Source organism: Bidens hawaiensis, unplaced genomic scaffold (assembly GCF_021521415.1).
Source record: "Bidens hawaiensis isolate Kalapana, Puna unplaced genomic scaffold, B.hawaiensis_p1.1 tig00007641_1, whole genome shotgun sequence".
NCBI classification, from domain to species: Eukaryota; Viridiplantae; Streptophyta; class Magnoliopsida; order Asterales; family Asteraceae; genus Bidens; species Bidens hawaiensis.
The window spans coordinates 456,485-482,597 of NW_027491532.1; the positions used below are offsets into that span (position 1 = coordinate 456,485).

Sequence of the window (26,113 nt, forward strand, 5' to 3'; positions counted from 1 at the left end):
TGTGTTTTGTTACACAACGTACATGATTATAAAGAACGACGGATATGCGATATCACCAATATACATAAGGGATCCTTCTACCGTACCCGTTTTTGACGATACCGTCCTTCAGGAGTTGGTGGATGGCATTGTTCATTACCGACTTCGATTTGATCTTGTGGTGTCACACCTCAACTTAGGTTCTAGGCATGTGACTCTCAGTTGGTACATGTTTTGTAAATATATCAGAGTTGCGGGTTTATTTTTGCGGAAGACTTTATTGAAAATATTAATTTATTTTGAACACTTTTTCGGATAATAATTACCCAAGTGTATAATTTGAAATTTATATTTAAACTGTTTACCATATTTAAATAATTAAAAACTGAGCCATCTTCTTGTAGCGAGCATCTAGCTCCTTGAGTTATTCTAATTCCTTGCTACTTGGGCTAAATCTGTTTCCTGAAATGTGGGGAAAAATACGTCAGCGATATGCTGGTGAATCATTAACTCTAAAAGTATTTAAATAACAATTGTAATACAAATATAGTTTTCTTAACATTGCTCAGCGGAAATATTTCTATTTCCGGTATTTGTAACACTGCCCTACACACACACAATTTCTCCAAGCCACATAGCCCATACCGGAGAACTAGTTATGACTGTTTAACCCGCAGCCACGCAGCCTGAATGTTAGGCTAACCAGTTATGTTTGAATCCAGACACATGTGTATTCGGTCTAAGTTGCTTTTATTCTCTAATTTGTATTATAACGTTTTAGAGATCACTTAATCTCATGTAAACGTTTGATTGACTCTCTAAGATAAACTATCCATTTATCTTATAGAATATAAATATGTTTTGACTGTTTTGTAAAGGTTTAACGTATTCACCTATGATTGTCTGTCTGAATGATATGGTGATCTCGTTTGAAAACCTTATGAATGATTGATGATTGACCTATGATAAAATAGGTTTATATAAATACCCGGATCAGTTCTTGATCCAGCTATAGACCTTTAGTCTGGTTTTGATAGCTTTAAACCTTGATTGATCATTGTTTGAATAAAATATTTGTACATGCGATCTTTCTGTTTAGTTATCATTTACGTATTGAGTTTCTTTTTTATGAAGAAACGTCAATTTGATTATAACCCTTGTATGTAAAATCTAATGTTTCTTAGTCATAAAGAAACATTAGTTTGACTATTTATGTTGTGTATGAAGCTTTATATTTCTTAATCGTAAAGAAACTACATCTTGAACATATCCTTATGTATGTAAGATTCGGTGTTTCTTAATGTTGAAGAAACAATATTTCAACTATAACCTCTGTATGTGAATATTATATTTCTTAATCATAAAGAAATATTATTTTGACTATATCCTTTGTATGTGAATGCTTACGTTCTTAAACATGAAGAAACATTAGTTTGACCATAACTTCTACTTATAAAAAGTTATATTATGCTTAAATGTGATCAAGGTTTGGGCTATACCTCTGACTATGGTCTAAGCCATATAATATAGTAATGAAATGATGACTTAAGCAGAACCCCTACCTTACACGGGTATTTGGAGTTTATACGCCTAAGTTTGTATGAGTAACACCTCTACTCTCTATCGCGTATTGAGGCTTAAACCGTCGGAACTTTGAGGCTTAGCACGTACTACGAGAACCAGCACGCTTCCCGAGGCGGAACGTATGAAAGTGGTGTCTGTCGGTGTGAGTTGGGAAGTGCCGTGAACCCTCCTATTTATACCTGATTTTCTGCTCCTTCCCGTAGTGCGAAGGAAAAATGTCCTGGCCGTTCGCGTCGTGCGAACTGGCATTATATTGCTGAGTCATCTGGCAGGTTTCCACGTGTCACACATGCAGAAAGGGTACTTCGCAAAGCGAAAAAGAATAATAAAATGGCACTTCGCGTAGCGTGAAGCAACTTAATGTCGGTTAAAGTATTTTGTCTTTCACGTAGCGTGAAGACTTATAACCTGATTCGTTCACGTAGCGCGAAGGAATTAATTTCAGATTTTCACTTTTGGTCCATATACTTTTCAAAATACTAAAGCGGCCCGCGACGATGCGAGCGTGCGAAGTGCAAAGTGCGCCATCAAAACGCCACATTACGCCCATCGCCTGACTCCTAGTCCATGTTCGTGTCCGTGCATGTGTGAAGCACCCTTCGCTAGGACTAGGATAGTGGTTAGCCACATAAGAATATTACTATGGAAGCTCTCTTCCTTATAAAGAGCTTCCATTTTCTTTCATTTTTCCATGTGGGATGAAATTTTCTTATTTCCTTAAATATGAGATGTCTTATTTTACTTATCTCATTTTTCATATTACTTGTCTTGTAAATATATTTAATCCTTCATCTTTCAAAGTTGATATTTGTAGCCCAAAATAAATATGGGATTTTCCGAGATGTTACATGTGGCTCATCATTAAACTTTAGATTTGATGCACTGAGACTCGGACGAGGATGAGTAAATATTTTTTTTATGCATGTTCTTCTATTTGGGATTTTTTTTTGAATTATGTGTCACAACCCTACATACGGCGGAAATGTTTGGGTGCAACTGATTACATAGTAGCTCGTAAGACACTATCAATATTAACAGGACAATATCTAATTATTTAAATTTAAATATTCAAGTACATCACAAAATCCAAAATAAAACATTATCCAAATAAACCAAATTTAAAATAAAACTTCATGATAATTGTTTGTTGATATCCTAAAGGTATCCAATAACTACTTGCTTAATGCTCTTTCACCCCATAAAAATACCTGCAACATGTATGAAAATAATTGATCAACACAAGGTTGGTGAACAAAAACACAATTTGATAAATATAATAATAATAAAATCAATTCTCATGCGGATGCGTAATCACAACAATTAAATTGTAACAATAACATATAAAAATCCGTTTATCATGACACTAAGTTAAGCTACTAAGACGGCGTAAGATCTTACTAATGATGATGGGGATGAGGCCACCAACAATAAACAATTAAGCACCTTACATACTAACAAATGATTGAGCAATATACAGAAACGCATATATTAGAATTGTAATTGAGGTTGTGTAATAATGATATTGAGGTTTATAAAATACACGTTGTCCCCAAACATTTAAAATTAAAAGAGGGATGCGATTTACTCACCTTAAATAGTGGCAAGTGAAAGAAGATGATTAAAATAGAAGAAAACCCACTTAAGCGAGTGTTCGGTTCGTAGTCGTTCCGAATGTCGTTATGATTGAATTCGGGTACAACATGTCCAATACTTGATTATAAACATAAAATATTTAAAAGTTATAAGCTAATTCGGGTTAATTCTTAGTGAAATTAAAAAGCCCCAATTTAACTCCTAAAATAAACCCTTGATCAAAAATCGATTAAAATGACCATGAAATCCCTCAAATTCATTGAAATTGTTTGAGGGCTTTTGTTCTAGGTTTCATAACTAACAATACAAATCAAAACTTACTTGATAATTGAATAAGGAAGTAGAAGAATTAAACTTGAAAGACCCGTTTGACTTTTGAAAGTCAAATCGTGAAGAACACTAGAGCTAGATCTTAAATTCGTGAAAGAGGAGGAGGTTCATGAGTTGTGTAGCAGAGAGATAATGATAAGATACCTTGATTTATATAGGAAACGGATTTAGGCTTAGTGTTTATCAACAAATCACTAAACTTTGTTTAAAACTCAAAAATGAGCAAGATAAACACTCAAATTTGATAATTATCTTAGATTAGATGATAAAATTCGTAGATTGATAATAGAATATGCTTAGGAATATTCCAGAACCTTTGAGTTTGAATTATAACACGATTAGGAAAGAGTTTGAAGGTTAAACGAGTCAAAAAAAGTTAAACAAGCTGAAAAACGAGCCAAAGTGCTGCAACTAGTTGGCCACTTCGTGTGGCTAACATTACCATCCTCGTCGCGCGACGCGGCGAGGTGATTTTAGCAACTTTCCTGATTTGGCAGTTTTGGTCCATATAGCTTTCGGAAATGTGTTTTTAGCCTGAGTTAAGTGTTTTGACACTTTCAAATATCCAAATGATATAAAATACATTAAAACCCATAAAATACTAATAAATACATGATTTCATTAATAACAAATATTCAAATACAATCCCAAGTAGAGTCATAGTTAACCGAAATTGACGAATGTCACAATATGCATGTGCTATATAATTTAAATGAAAACTTTGTTATTTTTGTGTGTTTAATTTTTTATTTTCATGTTTTTAGAATTAAAAAAAAAAACAAAAAAGAGAGATTGGAGGTACTTGAGTGGAGAGGATTGTTGCCCTGGATTTTTGGAGTTTTATAGTAATTTAGAGTGTAAATATTATTGATGGAAAGTGGGGTACTTAAGGGTTGCATCTCTGACCCTAGTTAATATATGTTTGCCCACAATAATTAATATGACAATGTCCCGTTCCAAATAAATTAATACAACAAGGTATCTTGCATCTGACTCTTTTTTTGAGATATTTAGAACATTTTATAATTATATTTGGAGTAGTAACTTTGATTTTCATATAAATAAATATGTCATGCAACACACTCTCTCGTCTCTGTACTTGGATAAAACAATAAAAATAAAATGTCTTTTGACCTTCAAGTTTTTCTCTTCTACTCTTTTCCTTTACTTGTCGGCTTACTTCTTTTGAGATCATACTTTTATAACTTAAAATCTCACAAAAACCTACCACCATCTCCACCAAAGTTACCACTAATAGGAAACCTTCACCAATTACGATTTGGCGCGCATCGTGTTCTTCAGAACATGGCTCAAACCTATGGTCCACTCATGTTGCTTCACTTTAGTACCGTGCCGGTTATTGTAGCCTCTTCTGTCGAGGCAGCTAAAGAGATTATGAAAACCCACTCATGTTGCTTCACTTTAGTACCGTGCCGGTTATTGTAGCCTCTTCTGTCGAGGCAGCTAAAGAGATTATGAAAACCCATGATATTGTGTTTTCAAATAGACCATTTTTAAGCATCCCTAATAGAATCACTTATGGCTCTAAAGATATAGCTTTTGCCCAATATGGGGAGTATTGGAGGGAGGTGAAAAGCATTTCCGTACTCCATCTTTTAAGCAACAAAAGGGTTCAGTCGTATCGAAAAGTGAGAGAAGATGAGGTGGCTCAAATGCTCAAAAGGATTCAACGAGCCAATGAATCGGTTATTAATTTGAGCGAGTTGCTTATTTCACTTGCAAATAATGTGATTTGTAGGGTGGCTTTGGGGAGGACATATGAAGGGTCAGAGGTTAAGAACATACTAGATGGGATTAAGAAGTTGTCCCAACGTTCTGTTGGGACTTATATTCCCTCGCTAGCTTGGGTGGATAGGTTGACGGGATTACATCGAGAAGCTGATGAACTTGCTAAAGAAATTGATGAGTTTTATGAGGGTGCCATTGTTGAACACGAGAACAAGAAGGGGTTTCATGTCGAAAGCCAAGATTTTATTGATATTTTATTACAAATTCAAAGAAATAATTCGACGGGATTTTGTCTTGAAAGAAATACGATTAAAGCAATCATGGTGGTAAGATTTCTCTCATTATTCCTATGCATACATACATACATGGTTTTTTAAGAACAACGATGCATATAAAAATTATTTGAGTTTAAAGAAATTAATAGAAATAGATAAAGGCTAAAAAATTGGTGTTTTGATTACCATTTTAGCCATTCAAGCATCCAATTAAACTAATGTTCATGCATGTGACGCCCCATTTAGCGCTTCTGTCGTTCTCTTGGCTCTCATATATATTCTCTTGGCTCATATATATGCATGAATGAAAATATTACTATTAAGTAAGCTTTATAGAAAGAACATAAAAGATACTTAGGCCCCTTTTGGTTTGTGAAATTCATAGGAATTGAATTGATATTGGAATTAATTCCAATAGAATATAATGTTTGATTGAGATAAAGGGCATGTTTGGTATGGGGTAATGAAATTGACGATGAGATGGAATGAGCGAGGAAATGGAATGAACGAGGTAATTGAATGAATAATTACCATTCCATTGGCAGGTTTGGTTACCATATGGGAATGAAACTATGCAATCAATAGTAGTGAGATAGCAGTGGGATGGTGGTTAGTGAACCTTTGAAAAATAGCAGTGCTAATAGCGGTCTAGAATAGCGGAACCGTTATTAGCGGCGCTATTGGCCGCTATTTGACCGAATTTTTATTCCTAGATAGCAGTTATAGCATCGATTTTCAAGGTTGGTATATTTGGGTTAAATTAAGAAAAAACCAAAATAGCTCAAACTTCAAATTTAATCTTTTATTTGTTTATAACCAGTTTTTTTATCCAAACCCTATAAAAGTTATGTTCTCACTCTTTCGTCTACTAACGATTCCTTAGTTGATGTGGACTCGGAGGAAGATTTCATTACTTATGATCGAATCATGTTTTAGTTATTGATACTTTTGTGTTTTTTTACTTTTGATATTACTATATATATATATATGATGCATGATATTAAAATTACCGCTTTCCCACCGCTATCCGACTGTGATAACTTATATCTCAAATAGCGGCCCTTGACCGCTAACCGATTTTTTACCGCATAACTGCATAGGAATGAAATGAATTAATAGTCTTTATTTTCTGGTAAGCTAGAAAAAACCGGAATAAAATAAAAATGGTAGTGAGTGGTGGTGGGTGGCGAGTAGTAATGATGGTGGTGGGTGGTGGCGGTGGTTGGCGGCGCTAGCGAGGGGCAAGAGCTGGGTACGATTGTTGGTGGTGGTAATAGTGGGTGGTGGTGGCGGCGGTGGAGGTGGTAAGCGGTGGTGGTGATGGCCGGGAGCGATGGGTGGTGGTAGCGGTGATGGGTGGCGTTGGTAGGTGGTGGTGAGTGTTTGGTGGTGGTGGCGAAGGCGGGTGGTGGTGGGTGGTGAGAGGGCAACGCGTAATGGTGGTGGAGGTGATATAGTGTGAAAGAGGGATGGATTGGAAAAAAAAAGGCGGGGGGGATGGAATGAATTTGGGGCGTTTTAGGAGGAATTGAATGAACATGGTAATGGGTGAATCCATTCCATTGACTAACCAAACATATTTTTTTTTATTACATCATAATGGTCCATTTCATTCCAGGCTTTTCAACTCTCATTCAAACATACAAAACGTAAAATAGAATTGTGTTTGGAATCAATTCCATCATTCATTGAATTTCAGGATCCTTCATAAGAGAAGGAATTGTTGAAATTCCAATGGAATGTTTGAAAATTACCAAAAACACCTCATTTTGTTCGAAGAATTTCATATATGCAGGTTCATAATTAAAAATTAAAATACCCATCTAACTAATATATCAAAGCAACACAATTTTGTCCATATGTCCATCACCTAGGTTGTCCACATAGGCTTTCATGTCATCAACCTTCCATAAATCTATTTTCCACATATTCACATTAAAATTTTAATCAATAATATTGACTTTTATATTTTTATAACTTATTAATGTAATTATGATATTAATTATTCTAATTATTGTTAGAATTATGTTTATTGAGTTATTTATTTATAAAGTATTTTCTTTTTATATTATAGACATAGTTTAACATCTTTTGTAATATCTGCTGGTAAAAAACTTATGTTAAATATTTGTGTTGATTGAATATGTTTTTTTACATTTTATATTGTTTCTTGATATATTTTCCACTTGTATGTAACACAGGTTATTATCCTAATATATCACTATAACATATATGATCCATATTTTTTTCATTCACTACTACATACATTCGTATTTGGTTTGTTTCTTCACACACAAATTTCCCATATTCTATTTATTATTTATCCCTTCTACAAATCCATTTTCCTTTGAAACATACATGTCGCTAAAACCTCAATTTGAATAAGATAGAACTATAAATTAACTGGAATAAGTGCACAACGAATAGCGCAAACAGACCAACGATTCCAAAAAAAACAAATAAAATTAAATCAATTAGAACATTATGGAAGATGCGAACTCGATTGGAAGAAATCGACTTGAATAAAAGTCTATTGATGAAAACCGGATTTTAAAATTAACATGGATATGAACTTGGAGCGAACTAATTGAAGGAGTTACATTAGTAAGGGTAATAATGTCATTTTCATTTTTAAAGATTCTAACTCCTTCAACAATATTGCATATCGAGGTGTAGGGATGACCTCGGTACCGTACTGGTACCGGTACCGAAAATACCGATCTCGAAAATCGTCAAATCTTGGTAACAGTACCGGTACCAAAATATCCGGTTCGGTACCGGTACCGGGACGGTACCGGCATTGAAAGTAAAAATTCGGGAAATACCGGTACCGTACTGTACCGGTACCGATACCGTACCGATCCCAAAACTCAAAACTTTGGTACCGATTCGGTACCAACGGTACCAAATCGGTACCGATTTCAGTACCGGTACTGGTTACCAAATACCAAATGCTCATCTTTATCGAGGTGCACAAATCGGTTTAAAACTCAACCGGTTTGGGTTGAAACCAGTTTGGTTTGGTCAACAAAAGTCAAAACATGTTTATGATCGGTTTCGGTTCGGGTTGAAGTTGGTTCCTTGACCAGGTTACGATTGGTTTAGGTTTAGGTTTTGATCGTGTTTGGTTCGGGTTTTGACCGGTATTTCCCCGGTTTTGTACGGTTTCTGTTTGGTTAACCGGTTTTGGTGGAGAAAATTACAAACCGGTTCCGAACCTATGGTTTCAATTCGTTCCAAACCGGAGTCAACATAATCGGTTTCAAACCGGTTCGGTTTAGTTCGATTTTCAGGTCGGTTCGGTTCACTGGTTTATTTGCCCTCCTATAGTTTCATACCAATCGCAATATGATTTTTCAAAGGATTCCATTGTAATTCTAATTCCAATTCCAATTCCAAATCTAATTCTTTTCAAATAGATACTGCGAACCAAACGCATCCTTATGGTATTCTCGTCTCTTTCTTAATCTCAAAATCTAAAATTATACTGAAAACCATTAGATTTTCTATCTCATTTCAATTAAATAATAAATTTTTATACATTTATCATTATCTTTTCTCCATTCTTCACACACAATCAATTTAAAAATGATTAAAAAATAGGCATTTACATATATCTCCTCCCTAACTTCCCTTATTATATATTTCCATATCTCCCCTCCCTAAACCACATATATTACATATCTCCCCATTTTATTTAAATTAACTAACTATATGCCCGTTTTACCCTTAATGAACTAATTCGCATATATCTCCTTCTTAATTGTAGCAATTACATATGTCCTCAATTTAAACCCAAACCGAGTTGGTTTTAGGACGAACACATCGAAGCTAATAAATTCAGTTGGGGTCGATTTTTTTAATCGCTAGCAAATATAAAAAAATTTTTACATGGTTTATAGGTTAAACTTTTCTAACATAAGATATCAACAAACTATATCACATAATATTATGTAAAGGGATTTTTTTACATATATCTTCTCCCTAAAATATAGCAAATAATTACGTAGTAATTTATAAAATACACTGATATGGATATATAATATATAAAATTTCAACTGCTTTTCTATATGTAGGTTATGAAATAAATTTATGTCAATTGATTTTATTAATTACAATAAAAAAAGTATTATAAAAAAAGTATCAAAGTCAAAATATCAAATTACATAAAATTCACTTGAGCTCAAATAAATATAGGGGCATTTACATATAGTTGTAAAAGGGTAAAATGATAATTGAAAACTTGAAAGGAAAATATGTAATTTAAGGTTTAGCATTAAGATAATATGTAATTAAGAAAGTTAGGGAGGGGTATATATAAAAATCCCTTTAAAAATATAGGGGTTGAAAATAATCACGTTTTAAAATATTAAAAAAATCACTATATTTTATTTCTCCTTCTCTTATAATATCCTAAATAACTTTTTATATTATAAAAACACCACTCACAAAATATAAGAAATAGAATCTGAATCCTCCTGAACCATTAACTACTTAACTATATCAAGTTGAAGGTGCATATTTGATTTTGATAAGGTTGTGATTATACCTTTGATATCTATTTACACTTTAAAATAATACAATTTTGATGATCTTTTTATAAATTACTTAATTGTTATTTTAAATTTTTAATTATTTAAATACGATAATTCTTAATCATCATAAATTATTTCATAACTAATTCAACTATTTAAATATGACAATTCATTAATTTTATTTATTTGTTGATCTTTAAATATTGCATCTTTTAATTTTTTACTATTAATAACATGTTCTCAATAAGAATCAATTAATTGTTTGTGGTTTAGTGGTAGGAGTCTTGGATAGTTGGGTAATGAAGGATTTGAGTTAGTCAATGTGTAAGGTTGTAAGTTCGAATTCCGAGCCTACCCGGGTTTTCGTCCCACTGTGTATTACGCTAAAGAGTTATGCTCTTATGAAAGCACAACAATTGTCAAGTGGCAGTCATGGTATGGTTTCCCAGGAAACGCCTAAGCCAGACTCTGAAATCGGCGTGGCTCGATTAAGACAACATAGTCTAGCCAAAGTGAGACAACGGAACTCTCCAAATTTGGGTAGCGCGATAGACTAAACATAAGAAAGTCGCCATTCTAAAAAGACTATAACTTTAATAATTAACTATAATAATTGTATATGTCGATCTAATAAAAGTTTATTGATAAGGCCATATTATTTTTATAAACAATCTATAATATATATAAATGAAAACCCTAAAATCCTACGTGTCGCGATATGGTCGCTCCCCCTTTTATGGAAGCCACCGGATTGCTTGATTTTTAAATGGAGGCATCTTATTGATTTAACCCAAATTCATGGGTATGGGTCTTACCAAAACCGGATAGCTTTTAAACGGGTTATAACATCTCATTAAATAAAAAATTAATCTTACCAATTATTTGATATGAAAATCCTATAAAATGCGGATATACTAAAATTTAATATCCAATTTAAAAAGAAAAAGATATTATTTATAATTAATAAACAATTTTATAGTAAAAAATATAAGCGGGTCATGGGTCACTAAATCCAGATAGCTTTTAAACGGGTTATAACATATCATTTATTTATGAAATCTTTTCATCATCAAACCCTAAGTATATTATTAACTTTCTTACAATAAAGAAAATTAAAATCCAAAAAATAAATATTAAAAAACGAAAAATGTAAAACAACCATTCTCTCAAGCCATAAGATTACTTTATTTGTAAATGAAGGCTTCTCACGCATTTGACCCGAATTCACGGGTAAAGATCTCACCAAACTCAGATAGCTTTTAAACGGATTATAACATCTCATTATATTAAAAATTAATCATATCAAATATTTGATATGAAAATCCTATAAAATAGGGATATACTAAAAATTATCCTATTTTATTTAAAAAATATATTATTTATAATTAAGAAACAATTTTATAATCAAACCTCAAGTATATTAATTATTAACTTTCTTACAATAAATAAAATTAAAATCCATATATATATTAAAAACGAATGATGTAAGACAACCCCGTAATACGGGAGATAAAATCTAGTTATAGAATATATATTGAGAATGTCAATTCTTAATATTGTCACTTCAATGTATTAGGATAAAATTAAATAAAACCATGATTTACTTATTTACCCCCACTCTTTATTTTATTCTATTCTCGACCTATTTAATTTTTTCATAAAAAATGTAAAAGTATACATATATACAAGTACCTGTACATATATAGTATATGAACACATGTATATATCATGTATGTGACAAATGTGCATTGAGACAAATTACATAAATACGATATTTATAAAAATTAAATATTAAACATATACTATGTATAAATATAAACGTAATAATATTTCCTATCTCAAGTACCAGTTACTATCGCTATAATTCAAACTAAACATATTTTTTTACTCTATACGCAATATATGTTTATCGAGGGTGCACTATAAGATAGAAGAAGATAATCAAGAGCTAGGAATGAGGTTTCTCAATTTTCCATTTTTTTAGAGTTTTTGTTTAAACCTATGTGTGTGTGCCCGTGTGTCTTTTTCATTTATATGTACAATGTGACGTAAGTCACATTTGAGAATTGAGATATCATATACATTGCATGTATTCTGTTCTCTTTTTAACTATCACCAATATATATGTAATTTCATTCATTATTTCTAGGACATATTTGGTGCTGGCACTAGTACCACATCCTCCACCCTAGACTGGGCAATTAGTGAGCTATTACGAAACCCAAGTGCAATGAAAGAATTGCGACGCGAGGCACACAAAATAGGACAAGGAAGACCAATGATCCCCGAAGATGATATAGACAAAATGCCTTACCTAAAAGCCGTTCTCAAAGAAGCCTTACGACTTCATGCTCCAAATCCACTACTCGTCCCCCGTGAATCTACAAAAGATGTCAAACTGCTTGGCTACGACATCCCATTAGGTACACAAGTGATGATTAACGCATGGGCGATAGGTAGAGATCCTTCAATATGGGAAGAACCTGAAGAGTTTAGGCCAAAGAGGTTTTTGAACACGTCAATAGATTATAAAGGTTTTCATTTCGAGTTAATACCATTTGGTGCTGGAAGACGAGGGTGTCCTGGTATTAGATTTGCAATGGCTATTAATGAGCTTGCTTTAGCAAATTTAGTTTATAAGTTTGAATTTGCATTACCTGGTGAAGAGGGTTTGGATATGACAGAAAGAGATGGTCCCACCGTTCGAAGGAAGCTCCCTATACTTGTCAAACTAACTCTTTGTGAGTTGTTTGATTGTTGCAAGGGTTTGTTATGAAGAATCCTTTTTTTTCTATTTATATATATTGTAATAAACCGTTGTATTTTACTTTATATATGTATGATGGCTTGAGACCTGTGTACTAAATAATAAAACCAAATAAGCGAAATACAAAAACTATAATAAGTTTATCATACATTGTCAAGAGACAACCATTTAAGTACTTATTTAGCTATTTTCGTCTTTTAAATGATCATGAATGATTTTGGTTTTAAATATTTTAGATTAATGTGAAGGTGACAATTGGTAAAATATTGTAGGTTTTTATTAGAGAGTGTTTGAATATATTCTAGCTAATTTGTCACAAATTTTTATTTAAGAATTAGCAAGGGGGCTAGCTAAATAAAAACAATATTTTTATAGTATGTTCATGATAAATTTATGTCAAAACAGTATCTTAACAAAAACATTTCTTACTTCTTGGTATCATCAACTTCCAAGACATGATCCTACAAAACAGTAACAAACGTTTTTCTAACCCGGGCCACCATATGGCATGAGAATGTGGTAGGTTCAAGTACTTAAGTGAGCATTCAATAAGTTCATATCTTAGAGGGTTTTAGAGTATCTATAGGGGTAGCTACTTACAGCAACCAAGGTTAAAATTAGCTAATGTGCTAAGCTACTATTTGCCTTTTAAGGTGTAAATTTCATGAGCTTTTAAAGCTCGATGCATGCAGGGCGCCAGGGCCGTCTCTAAGAATTGTTAATAAAACTTTTTGGGTCTAAGACGAAAATAAATATCAGGTCTTAAGTAAAAAAGGTTTTTATTAGGTTTAAAAATATTAGGCTTTAAGTAAAAGAGGCTTTTAAATGGATTTAGTTGGTTATAATTTGGATTGTGTATAAAACTTTTTGTATAAAAAAAAGGCTTAAACATGCCTCAAGTAAGATAAAAACTCATAACCTTTTAGTTGGAAGTCATTCCCCTATGCCACTAGACCAAGCTAGTGGTTGTGTAATTGAGTTCATTAACTATAGATATTGTTTTCACATATATATATATATGTAATTAAAAAAAAAATTTGGGCCTAGCGGTGCGTCAGGTCGTGGCCCGTCAACCACCTTGCCCTCATTGAGAGCCGGCCCTGGATACATTCGTGTTTTCAGGGCTGACTCAACGTCTTCGGAGACCTAAAACTAACTAAAAATGGCGAAGTCTTTTTTTCATTTTCTTTATGCGTATAGAGAGTATCCAATAATTATGGAATTTGGATCATATGCAGTGATAGTGGATATGAGACAATCCCCCTTAACTTGTGACCCATCAATGATTATTAATTCTAAACAACTCTACTTTAAAATCTCACAGTACATAACTCCTGTTTAAGATGAATGTCCTATAAAGCAAGAGGCCTAAAGCCTTGGTCTCATTTAGCTTACCCATGATACGACCTTGTGTGTTTCACGCTCAAGTTCACAATAGAATAGAAAGAAACCACATGCATAATTGTTTTGTCACTAACTATGAACATGTCATAACGCTAACACGTTAAAAGATGTACACAAAAATTCAAATAACAATAACTAATTAGTGGGAGGCAAATGGTTAAACTTAAAAGAGTTGGTTGGAGTCTGTCTTAATTTCGTTCTTCCAAAAGCTTGTCAATGTCCCTATATGATTCTTCCATACACAAGCAACTAATTTCTCTTTTTAAAAAACTGTAATGTTTTGAGTTAAACCTGTGTAACAAAGTTGGAGCATGTAATTAGTAACTTGTTTGAGTTCGCGTCTAACAAAGTTGGAGCTTTCAAGCTAGATTCCGTAACCAAACTTGAAAGTTGAAACGCATAACAAGTTCAATTCACCTTCGTTCATGTTCAATCTTACCTCGTGCAATCCAAGAGCCGAAAAAACAATTGCTAAAACTATATTTCAAATAAATTTGCAGAAATGTTATAAGAGAATAGGAAAAATGAACTATATAATACCCCCTAATGTCTAGCAAAGAGAAATGGGAATAAATCAAATTCGCAAAAGAAAATGAAATAGTATAGATAGCAATCATGACTTCAAGCATGTTGCAAACAATGTCATTTGTGTCACAAAAAACATGATTAATGTTACGATATAATGGATTTCTCCGAAAAACTAAGGTAACGAACTAACAATCCCCTGCAGTCATGAGAAAGAAGTAAAGAAATGACAATATTGAGTCAAGTCCGACAAACCACTTAAAAGACACTTAATCTTAATTATTGTTTGGAGCACCATTTTGAGATAAGTTTACATCAATTGACTCGCATCCTACTTCAAGTCAAAATCCCTAAAACATCAATTCGAAATCCACATAAAACTTAACGGAGATGATTTTTTTTTTCAAATGTAATTCCAAAGAGGAAAAATAGTGGAAATGGTAGCAAGATCATTCTCAAGTGAGACTATTACTGGCCAACTACGAAAAGAAGGATTATTAAAATCCAATCTGCCTTTATAAAACAACAAAATTTTAAAACTATGTCACTTTGATAAATGAGTCATAAACATGTAATGCCAACCTATAAACCTATTTAACACAATAAGTAAAGCACGCTACGCACATCATAAATCGGTTGAACCCTATGTTTGTAATCGCGTTAACGAGCCAACTCGTTTACGACCCGGATCCGTTTATTCAAAATGGTAACCCCTTTAACTGGACTGGGCTTCAATCTTCACGTTGAGTAGTCTAACTCTGGGCCTACTGGACTGGGCTTTATACAAAACAGCCCAAAGGGTTTATTATTATTCTGCACTTGATCAATCAAACGCCTTATAAACTTCACATTAACGGAAAACAAACCTATTCCGCCGCTGCCTCCGCCACCACGCCGCCGTACTCCGTTGCCGGAAAACAATGCCACGAACAACCACCGTAGAAACTCCTGGGTGTCCTCCACTTCGCGCCATAACATTTGATGTTCTCGGTCTAATCAAAGGTTTAATTCAACAATACTAGCGTACTTAGTTCCAATAACTTATTATAGAAAGTCGAAACAAAAACCCAAAACCCAAACTTGGGTTTTTTTAGTTTTTGAAAATCGTTCGGTTTCGGTTTTCGGGTTTTTTCGGTTTTGTCATTGAGCTTTGAGAATTTTTGGGTCAAACAATTGACCCAAAATAATAAATTTGAGCTTAAATTATTTTGTTAATTAATAACCAATTGATAATGGGTTATTAACTTATTATACATTTGAGCTAAAATATATATAATTTACATTTTTATTAAACTCTTATAAATTGTTTTAAAATAAAGACAAAAATTAAAATTTTTAAATTTGGGTTGTTTCAGTAAGCTCGGTTTTTACAAAACATAAAACTAAGTTTTTATTACGGTCCGGTTTTTTTCGGTTTAATTCAACAATTTAGCTTGGGTTTTTTTAATTTTTGAAAACTGTTTGATTTTGGTTTTGGTTTTCTCAATTTAGCTTGAGAGTTTTGGGCGGAAAAATTCTTGACTAAAAATGATGAATTTGAGCATCAATCATTTTGTTAATTAATAACAAATTGATTGTTAAAACATTGGAGCTAAATTATTTAAGTTACAATTTTAATATATCCATATAAATTGTTTAAAGTAAAAAATTAAAATTGAAAAATTTATAATTCGGGCAGGTTTGGTTTTTATTACATGCAAAACCAAAACCGAACCGAATGCTTGATTTTTACAAAATCATACGGTTTTGTTTTTCAGTTTCGGTTTTCATGCACATTCTTATCATATTGACAATTATGTATCGTTATGCATTTGCGAAATTGAAGTATTTAATCTTATATTTAAATGTTGGTTGCGTAGAATAAAGATTGTTGGTTGTTCATGTGTGGTTTACGATTGTAGTTACGGAAGCTCGGAGTAAGCAAGGAGGAGTTGCTAAGGTAGTAGAGAGATGGGGGGAACCGGATGCTTCTCGATGTGTGCTTGCAGCTTCTATTAATGACCGTAAAGTTGATCCTGTATGTTCTGGATATTGTATTCCATTTCAGAGTTGTTAAGACTTGTGTACTTTGGTATTAGTTTTCGGTATGAATTTGCATATGTAAAAGTGTCAGATTTCCAGCATTGTAGAACTCGCTAGGTTCTAGTCGGAGGGTGTACAGACTAGCCATTAATCGGATTGGATATTTATATGTAGTTCTTCGGAAGATATATATTCACAAAAAATTTTATATATAATTTTTCAAATACTTAAAAGATTTTCACCGAAATTTGACTGATTCTTCATTTGAGTACTGTTCTTTAGAGCTTTTGATCTTACTTTTGATAATTTTTCCCTTTTTTACAGTTGTTAGCTGTTGCAAGGAAAAATGGCGTGGTAAGTTCGCATTATCATCATAAATTCTAGTCATCAAGTAATATTTGTTTGTTTAAGTGTTTACATTGTCACTTGTCTCACTATAGTTTTCTATACCACACAGATTGAGTTGCTTAGCCCTATTACTGGTGATCTTCGGGTTTCGTTACCTTCTGCTAACCAAACAGACGTTCAGTCTCAAGAAAACGACATTGTTGGATTGCATTTATTCAAAAAACAGCCATCCGAGTCATCATCCAGGTATCTGTTTAGGTTATATTTTTGTTGACCTAAAAGCCTTGCTTCATATGTTGTTTTTGAGAATAGTTTGTCTTACTAATTTCTCAAATGTGACATTTCAAAAAGTAGTTAGTTTTATTCGTCTCGCAAGAATCATTTTCGTGCTTTTGCTTAGTTGCAATTGCTGTTTTTCTATTTGTTAATTTGTCCATGCGTTTTCAGTTTATTATTTGTGTTTTCTAAAATGTGTTGTGTTTAAAAGTAGGTCGTGCACATTGCTTACTTGCACTACAAAAGGGCTTACAACTATGAGATCTGTAATAATTCTAAAATTAGTAGGGGATTCAACTTCTGATGATACTCCAACAGCATGGAACGTGTGTGGCGCTGGTAATGTTTTGTGCTGTAAAGTAGATGAAAGTGAAAACTATGCCTTGTTTGGAGGGTAAGTTTTGTATATACTTTATTAATATATTTATATATTTTTCAAACATCGTAAATAATGTGACGGTTTGCTGCACCTCAGGAAGGGAGTAGAGGTTAATATCTGGGATCTTGCAACGCACACGAAAATCTGGTCAGCGAAATCTGTAAGTTCACTTGTTCTTCACTTACATATTTATGATTTATAAGGCAAATGTTTTCTGAATTCATCCCACTTTGTATGATTGTTTTTGTTTTACATTGCAGCCTCCTAAAAACAGCCTCGGTATATTTACGCCTACTTGTTTTACTTCAGCAACATTTTTAAGCAAAGACGATCATCGCAAGTTTGTGGCAGGCACCCACAATCATCAGGTTTCTTACCGAAACCATTTATATGGAAATGTGATTTACATGCATTGTCATTAGTTATGCAAATATATTATCATATATGCAGGTACGTTTGTATGATATGGCTGCTCAAAGAAGACCTGTGATGTCATTTGACTTCCGTGAGACGCCTATCAAGGCAGTCGCTGAAGATGGAGATGGTAATACAATATATATCGGCAATGGATCTGGTGATCTTGCATCTGTTGATATACGCACAGGTGCACAGTTTTTTTAATGTTAAAAGAGTTCTGATATATTCAAGTTTTGAGTGTTTTGGTATTCGTATCGGTTGATAATTATGCTTTTAGGGAAACTACTGGGAAGCTTTTTGGGAAAATGTTCTGGAAGCATCCGATCGATAGCGAGACATCCAGATCTCCCAGTTATAGCCTCTTGTGGTGAGTTGTTTTTATAAGCACTTCATATTTTGTTACAATCTTGTTTTGTTGGCATGGGTAATTAGTATTTTAATTTATTTAAAAAAAACCATTTTTATGTGACATAACATTCCTGAAAGTATTCATCTTGTTTATAAGAAGTTTTTCATATTTGATGAATATTTTAACTTTAAAAACTTTGTTTTGACTAATTTAATGTTTTGATGTAGGGCTCGACAGCTATTTACGCATCTGGGATATAAAGTCTAGGCAGTTACTCTCCGCGGTATGCAATAGCAAATTTCATACAGGAAATTGAATAGAAATATATCAGCAAGTGCAAGATTCATAATTTCATAGTGTATGTTCGTTCGTTTAACATTAACCAAATAAACAGACAAAACACAAACATTTAAACAAATGTATTTTCTTGTACGTGTTAGTATTCATTTATATTCTAAATGAACATAAATTAATGAATGTAAATTGTTGCAGGTCTTTTTAAAGCAGCATCTTACAAATGTCGTCTTCGATTCTCATTTTGTTGATGAAGGTTAGTCTGTCTCTAGTTAATTGTTGTTCTTACTTTCTTTTACTCATATATATCGGTTTCATAAATATTTTACAAAAAGTGAATCACGGCCTGTAAATTATATAACATTAATCTGCCTGAATAGAAGTTGCAGGTTCTTTGGCACCTCTTACTAATGAACAAAAAACCGACGATGAGCCCGTAGAAGAAGAGGAATTGCCACCTGTCATTAAACAGAAAAAGAAAAAGAGATCAAAATCCCGCTCTTTAGATGAAGATAATGAAGTGGAACCCTCATCTAAACATAAAAAGACCAAAAAATCACGGAAATCAGATGGTGACGATGATGGGTCGCATTCTGCTAAACAAAAAAAGGCCAAAAAATCAAGAACCGTTGAAGATGAAGATGATGATGAGGAAGAATCGGTATCGGTTGAAGAGGAAAAGCCAAAAAAGTCAAAGGTCAGAAGCAAGGACGGGAAGTCAAAGAAGTCAAAGAAACGGAAAGATGAAAGTATTGATATGTAATGATATATTAGTGAAGAAAAGAATGATGACAGATAATCAACAGTTTTGAAGTATTTGTTTTAACCAGGTTTTTCAAGGATATGTTTCTGGTATTAAATGATAATAGTGTTTTATGAATGTCTAAACAACTTTATTTCTTACTTAAGTTTCATTGTATGTTTTTTGTTATTTTGTAAAAACAATTGGTTAACTTATGAGAAGATAGGTTTTGTATGAAACAAAATCGGATTGATCTGAGAATATTTTGATCTCTTCTTTGTAATATTAAATTATCCTCTCACAATAACACACAAAACCAAACGGGATTTTATAACTTTTTAAAAATCATAAGTTGCTTAAACTAAGCAAATCCCAAACACCCCATAAACAAGTTTTATGGCGAATCCATCATTCAAAACACAAATTACTCATGTATGTTGGTTTGACAGATGATCCATGTCCACCTTGCGGTCTCTCTCCATGTCAATGCTCTTGGCTCCATGGACCTCTACGTTGGAGATAGGTATAGTTATCGTCCCAACCGTGTGCTCACTAAAAATGATAAAAGTTTTGTCACAGTAACATGTTAGCTCGACCTTGACCCCTTTCATATATATATATATATATACATGAGCTTAATTGTTTTGTCTGTTTAGTGACAGCATTATGACATTTAAACTAGTTTTTATTAAGAAAACAACAAGCCCTGATAAAAAATCTGTGTTGATGTCAGCACTTGTTGCTGAAGTGTTCTGAATCCAGATGACAAACGGGATATAAACGTTTCTTATTAACCGACAGATGTTTGGTAACTCCATACAACCTCTACAGTTAGAATATTGAAGAGGTAGGTCCCAGCAGAGACCAGTTGGTCCCGCAAGACTCACCTTGAACAGGGACGTCTGCGCAAAGGCCATCTGCTCCCGCAGGACCCACCATGCTCATAGGATCTTACGCGCAGTACACAAGCTGAACACGCAGGGAAAGCCTCCCAATGGTGAAGTACCCCGCCTGTTCCCGCAGTTGCGGATACAAGCCATCAGGGAAGGCTACCCGCAGACAGCAGGGCTACACGCACAAGACACTAGCTACTTCAGTAGTCACATGAAGGAATGAGCAAGGCGGGAACAATCCCGCCTAAATGAGCCAGTCTGATTCTGAAAGATCTTTTGTACCATACCTACCAAGGTATGGATAGGACAGACGATCTGACCAGAACAGCCCATGAGCCAATCACAGGGTGACAGCTCATCGACAACAGGGCGAGGAGGAGCACCCTCTAGTACTGTTTGTCACTATTAGCCGCTGCCTACTCACCAACCCTTACTGAGGAGCATGCGCGGCCTACAGTTGGTGGAATAGTGTTACTGTTGGCCGTAACCTATTCACCAACCAGCATGGCCTGCGTACAATCCACAGTAAGTGGGACGTGCATAATCTACAGTTAGTGGAATAGTGCAGCCGACTTTGTTACTGTTGGCCGTAACCTACCCACCAACCAGTATGGCCTGTGCATAGTCCACTGTTGGTTGAACAGGAATACTATTCAGCCGGCTGTACCTTCTTGGAAACCTACCTTCGGCTATAAATACTCCAATATCTTGGAATGGTAAGATCATCTGCTATCCAGTTATCTAGCAATCTCTTAATATACACTTATATTCAGAGCAACCTAGTCTGATTCTCACGCCGGAGGGTGGTCACAAGGAGGAACTCCCCCCTTCTCAGTGACGAGCTTACGGTGTTTGTTTTGCAGGTCTCCTGAAGAACAGCCTTCTCAGCTAGACCTCATCCGTGGGAAACATTACTTAACCCCCAGATTATCTATAATCTGTACCGGGTCACTTAGTGTTTCTTCATTGGCGCCATCCGTGTATAAAAGCTAGAACTACTTTAGTTTTTTCACAATTTCTGAAGAAATGGTTAACGTTACTCCGGTTCAAAGGCCAGTAACCGACCAAGAAACCCCGGTAACAACCCCAGCAACTGGGGGGAACACCGGCGGTTATACAATCCTTACGAACACTACCCCGACTACCCAAGCCGGGGCAAGTGGAGTAAATATTCCATTGGGGTTCTCCGATACCCAACTGGAAAAACGAACGAAGGTTCCTCGCCAAACACTAGATCAAGTGAAGGCGTGGGCCGAAGCACGGCAAAGAGAATTCCAAGCCGAATTGGACGAACGCTTGCGTTCAGTTCAACAGGCTGACGAATTCGCCAGTACTCGCCAACACCTCAATATGAGCAGTGACTGCGAGTACTCAGACGACGAGTTGGAATCCGACACCGACGCGAACCCTCGCCATAAGGCGAAAGGGAAGCGTAAGGAAACGGACGTCCAACCAAAAAGGAATTTTGGGGAAGCCTTTAAACCAATCGTGGAAAGAAACCCGCGTGACTTTTCCAAAACCTTTAGACCAACTGCTACAAATGCAGGGAAGTCAAAGTTCGCAAGGGACATTGCGGAAGCAATCGCCCCGAGAAGTGCCAAACAAATGTCCAACATTGGCACTTACGATGGTCTATCCGACCCAGACGACCATTTGAACAGGTTCATTGCGGGGGCTACCGTCAGCAACTGGACGGAACCCACGTGGTGCTACATGTTCCAGATGACTCTGGTCGGAGCGGCCAGGGCATGGTTCGATCGTTTACCGATCCACCACATATATGACTGGGCGGACTTTCAGAACAAGTTCAGCCAGCATTTCAGCCAACAGAGGAAGTACACTGAAGAGCAGTGGACGATCCTTAACTGCGTGAGAGAGGAGGATGAATCTCTACTAGACTTCATCACTCGCTTCAACTCCAAAAAGCTTAGTCTCGGCAACATAAGTGAAGATCTGGTTCGCGCCGCCTTCATCCAAGGCGCCGAATACCCAGAACTTATCCGCACATTGACGGGTAAGGATGGCATGCCATCAACTTGGGATGCCATCATGACGGCGGCAAAGCGCTTTGCCGAGACGGAAAAGCAACTGGGAAGAGATCTTCCCCAGAGTACACACCTCTACACGCAGAGGACCAGAGAGAACAATGTCCGGATCGCCCGGCAGAACAAAAAGAGGAGGCTAGGTATTTGGTAGTCAAGGGTAAACTTTGACACCTCATCCAGCTCTCGCCCTCTTGTTGGCGGAAGGGACAACACACACCCTTCAAACCGAAAACACCGGTGGACGCCACTCACGAAGAGCGTCACGGAGATATTTGCCACGGAAAAATTGCCATGGCCTAAAGCCCCAATGATCCGGCAGAAACCTAATGCGGATCAAAGCAAATCCTGTGATTTCCACGGGACAAAGGGTCATGGTACTGAAGAGTGCACATCCTTGAAGGATATTATTGAGACATTTGTCAAGGACGGAAGGCTTGCACATCTTGTGGCATCGATCAGGAATGGAGGAAGGAATGACAACCGGTACAGAGGTAACGGACGAAAGCCCGTCGATATCAGCATCAACATGGTTCATGGCAAGGTCAGAGGAAGAAAAAGACGGCTGGCAGAACCATGCGCGTGGAAAGAAGCTGAGGTGCGCTTCCCGCGAGTGCCAGGAGGCCCCAGCAAAGAAGGCCCCATCGTCATCAGAAGCCAGCTGGGGCACTACATCACTTCACGCACTCTTGCTGACAACGGCGCTTCGTCGACAGTGATGTACAGACAGTTCTTTGATAAGCTGGATGATGAAGACAAAGAACGCTTGGAAACAGTCTACGCTTCAATGGAAGGGTTTGACGGAAGTACAGAAACACCCCTGGGTATCCTATCTTTCCCCGTTACTCTTACTGATGGGAATCATTCACGCACAGAAGACGTGGATTTTGTCGTAATGAAAAAGCCACATCATACGTACGACATCCTATTCGGAAGAGACGGGATGGCAAGATTCAACGCCGTGGTATCTTCAGTCCATGGCATGATGGGATGGCCAACAGCTGAGGGTGTAGCAATGATCTCTGGCATTCCCCAGGTATGCATTGCATCTGTTTCATCTAAACCCAAACCGAAAAAGGCTAAACCAACCATCACTGAACCAGAAAAATGGGCCTTCAATGGCAAATACCCCGACCAGGCCGTTACCATTGGACCAACAATCGTTGATCCCACCCGCACCTTACTCAAACGCTTACTGCAGAAAAACGCTGACATCTTTGCGTGGGCACCAGCTGACATGACTGGTGTACCCCGAAGTAAGGCGGAGCATAAGCTCAAATGCGATCCGGCTGTTACGCCAATCGTACAAAAGCGCAGAGTAATGGGGCCTGAACAAACTAACGCGTGTAGAACCCAAGTCAAGGAACTCCTTGACGCAGGCATCGTACGCGTTAGTAGATATCAAACATGGGTTGTAAATCCCGTAATGGTACCGAAGAATGACAAACAATGGCGCATGTGCATAGATTTCAAAGATTTGAACAAAGCATGCCCCAAAGATTGTTATCCGTTACCAGAAATTGATCTCAAAGTGGATTCGTTGGCACCATTCCGCCTTAAATGCTTCTTGGATGCGTATAAGGGGTACCACCAAATCCACATGGCCATTGATGACCAGGACAAAACCGCATTTCGGACGCCCGATGGTACATTTTGTTATAAAATGATGCCATTCGGACTTAAGAATGCAGGGTCCACGTACCAACGACTAATGGACAAAGAGTTTCATGCCGAAATCGGGAGAAACTTGGAAGTCTATATGGATGATTTGGTCATCAAAAGCCTCGAGCCTGAGGCGATGTTGAAAGACATTGAAGAAACTTTCAACACGCTCCGAAAGATAAACATGAAGCTCAACCCGAGCAAGTGTTCATTTGGGATGGAAGAAGGGAAGTTCTTGGGAGTCATTGTTACTAAAGATGGCTTTAGAGCGAACCCTGAAAAGGTCGAAGCCATTGTTAAAATGGAATCACCTACCACCATCAAACAGGCTCAGACACTGAATGGACGACTAGTCGCACTTAATCGCTTCTTGGCAAACCATGCAGATAAGTCGTTTCCTTTCGTGTCAACATTGAGAAACTGCTTGAAGAAAACGCACTTCCGCTGGACACCAGAAGCGGAAGCAGCTTTTCAGGAGATTCGGTCACGCCTGATCGAACTCCCAACACTTACAGCACCACAAGCGGGAGAGGAGTTAATCCTATACCTTTCCGCAACAGATAGAGCAACCGGGGCAGTCCTGCTAGTAGAACGAAAGGGCATCCAGATGCCAATCTATTATGTTAGCCGTGTACTAACAGACGTAGAAACCCGGTACTCTACCCTCGAAAAATTAGTCTTAGCACTTATACATGCTTCACGCAGGTTAAGACGATATTTCCAGGGCCACCCAATCACCATTCTCACCAACTTCAAACTCTCAAACGTCCTAGGCAAACCCGAATTATCGGGACGTCTAGCCAAATGGGCAATTGAATTGGGAGAATATGCAATTAAGTACAAGCCAAGACCAGCCATAAAAGGCCAGGTCCTGGCCGATTTTATTGCAGAAGTCCCCGCTTCGCGGGAGAAAGAGTGCCAGGAGGAGGCTCAACCCTCCCCAGCACAGGACGTCAATGATGTCTGGCGACTCTATACTGATGGAGCAGCCAGTAACGAGGGTTCAGGCGCAGGGTTAAAATTAACCGACCCAGCGGGCCAAGAATATACTTACGCTATTCGGCTGGACTTTCCAAGTACGAATAACGAAGTCGAATATGAAGCATTCTTGGCCGGTTTGAGAATTGCGCGTAAGATGGGAGTGAAAAACTTGGAAGCCCATGTGGATTCCATGCTGGTGGCCAACCAAATAAATGGAACATACACGGCTGTGAACGACACCATGGCCCTATACCTCGCCCAGGCAAAAACCCTTATGCGTGATTTTAGTGATTGTAAAGTCATACATGTCAAGCGCAGCGAAAACAAATCTGCGGATGCGTTAAGCAAGCTTGCATCACTAGCCTTCACCCACCTGGGAAAGGACATCCGCATTGAACTCCTCGAAGCGCCATCAGTCCCGCACAAGGAAATTTGTGTCATCCAAACCAGTACAGAAACGTGGATGACACCAATAATAAATTACCTTGCAGCAGGAATACTACCAGAGTCAAAAACACAGGCAAGAAAACTACGCTGTAAAGCACTGAATTATCAACTCGTCAATGACATCCTTTACAGACGTAACTTTCTTGGCCCACTCTTGAGATGCGTGGACAACCAAGATGCCAACTACCTCCTAAGGGAAGTACACGAAGGCATCTGTGGGGTACACGCAGGTCCCCGCGCTGTTGTAGCCAAGCTAAACAACGCGGGATACTTTTGGCCAGGGATGCATACGGATGCACTGGCATACATCAGAAAATGCAGGTCTTGCCAGCTTTACGCACCTAACACGCATCGCCCGAAAAACGAACTGGTTCCAGTCACTTCTTCGTGGCCATTTCAGAAGTGGGCCATCGATGTGACAGGCCCATTTCCTACAGCAGCAGGAAATGTTCAGTTCCTAGTGGTAGCCATCGACTACTTCACCAAATGGATAGAAGCAAAACCTTTAGCCCAAACAACC

General features: G+C 36.6%; 2 protein-coding genes across 3 annotated transcripts; both read left to right on the forward strand.

Annotated features, from left to right (window-relative positions):
• The first annotated feature begins 3,677 nt into the window (after positions 1 to 3,677).
• LOC143635663 (3-beta-hydroxylase-like) lies at positions 3,678 to 12,873 on the forward strand. Its single transcript, XM_077103437.1, has 4 exons — positions 3,678 to 3,686; positions 4,609 to 4,866; positions 4,947 to 5,561; positions 12,195 to 12,873. The coding sequence occupies exons 2-4, from the start codon at positions 4,609 to 4,611 to the stop codon at positions 12,819 to 12,821; spliced, it is 1,500 nt and encodes a 499-aa protein (XP_076959552.1). The 5' UTR covers positions 3,678 to 3,686; the 3' UTR covers positions 12,822 to 12,873.
• Positions 12,874 to 15,627: 2,754 nt separating this feature from the next.
• LOC143635664 (uncharacterized) lies at positions 15,628 to 19,740 on the forward strand. Of its 2 annotated transcripts, none has more exons than XM_077103438.1 (12): positions 15,628 to 15,743; positions 16,643 to 16,758; positions 17,088 to 17,117; positions 17,221 to 17,357; positions 17,599 to 17,781; positions 17,863 to 17,926; positions 18,027 to 18,134; positions 18,217 to 18,370; positions 18,461 to 18,550; positions 18,760 to 18,815; positions 19,025 to 19,082; positions 19,207 to 19,740. In XM_077103438.1, exons 1-12 carry the CDS (start codon positions 15,662 to 15,664, stop codon positions 19,587 to 19,589), a joined length of 1,461 nt encoding a protein of 486 aa, XP_076959553.1. In that variant the 5' UTR covers positions 15,628 to 15,661; the 3' UTR covers positions 19,590 to 19,740. The 2 variants fall into 2 exon arrangements, with proteins under 2 accessions (XP_076959553.1, XP_076959554.1); XM_077103439.1 differs by having other exon boundaries at positions 17,602 to 17,781; positions 19,207 to 19,739.
• Positions 19,741 to 26,113: the final 6,373 nt, after the last annotated feature.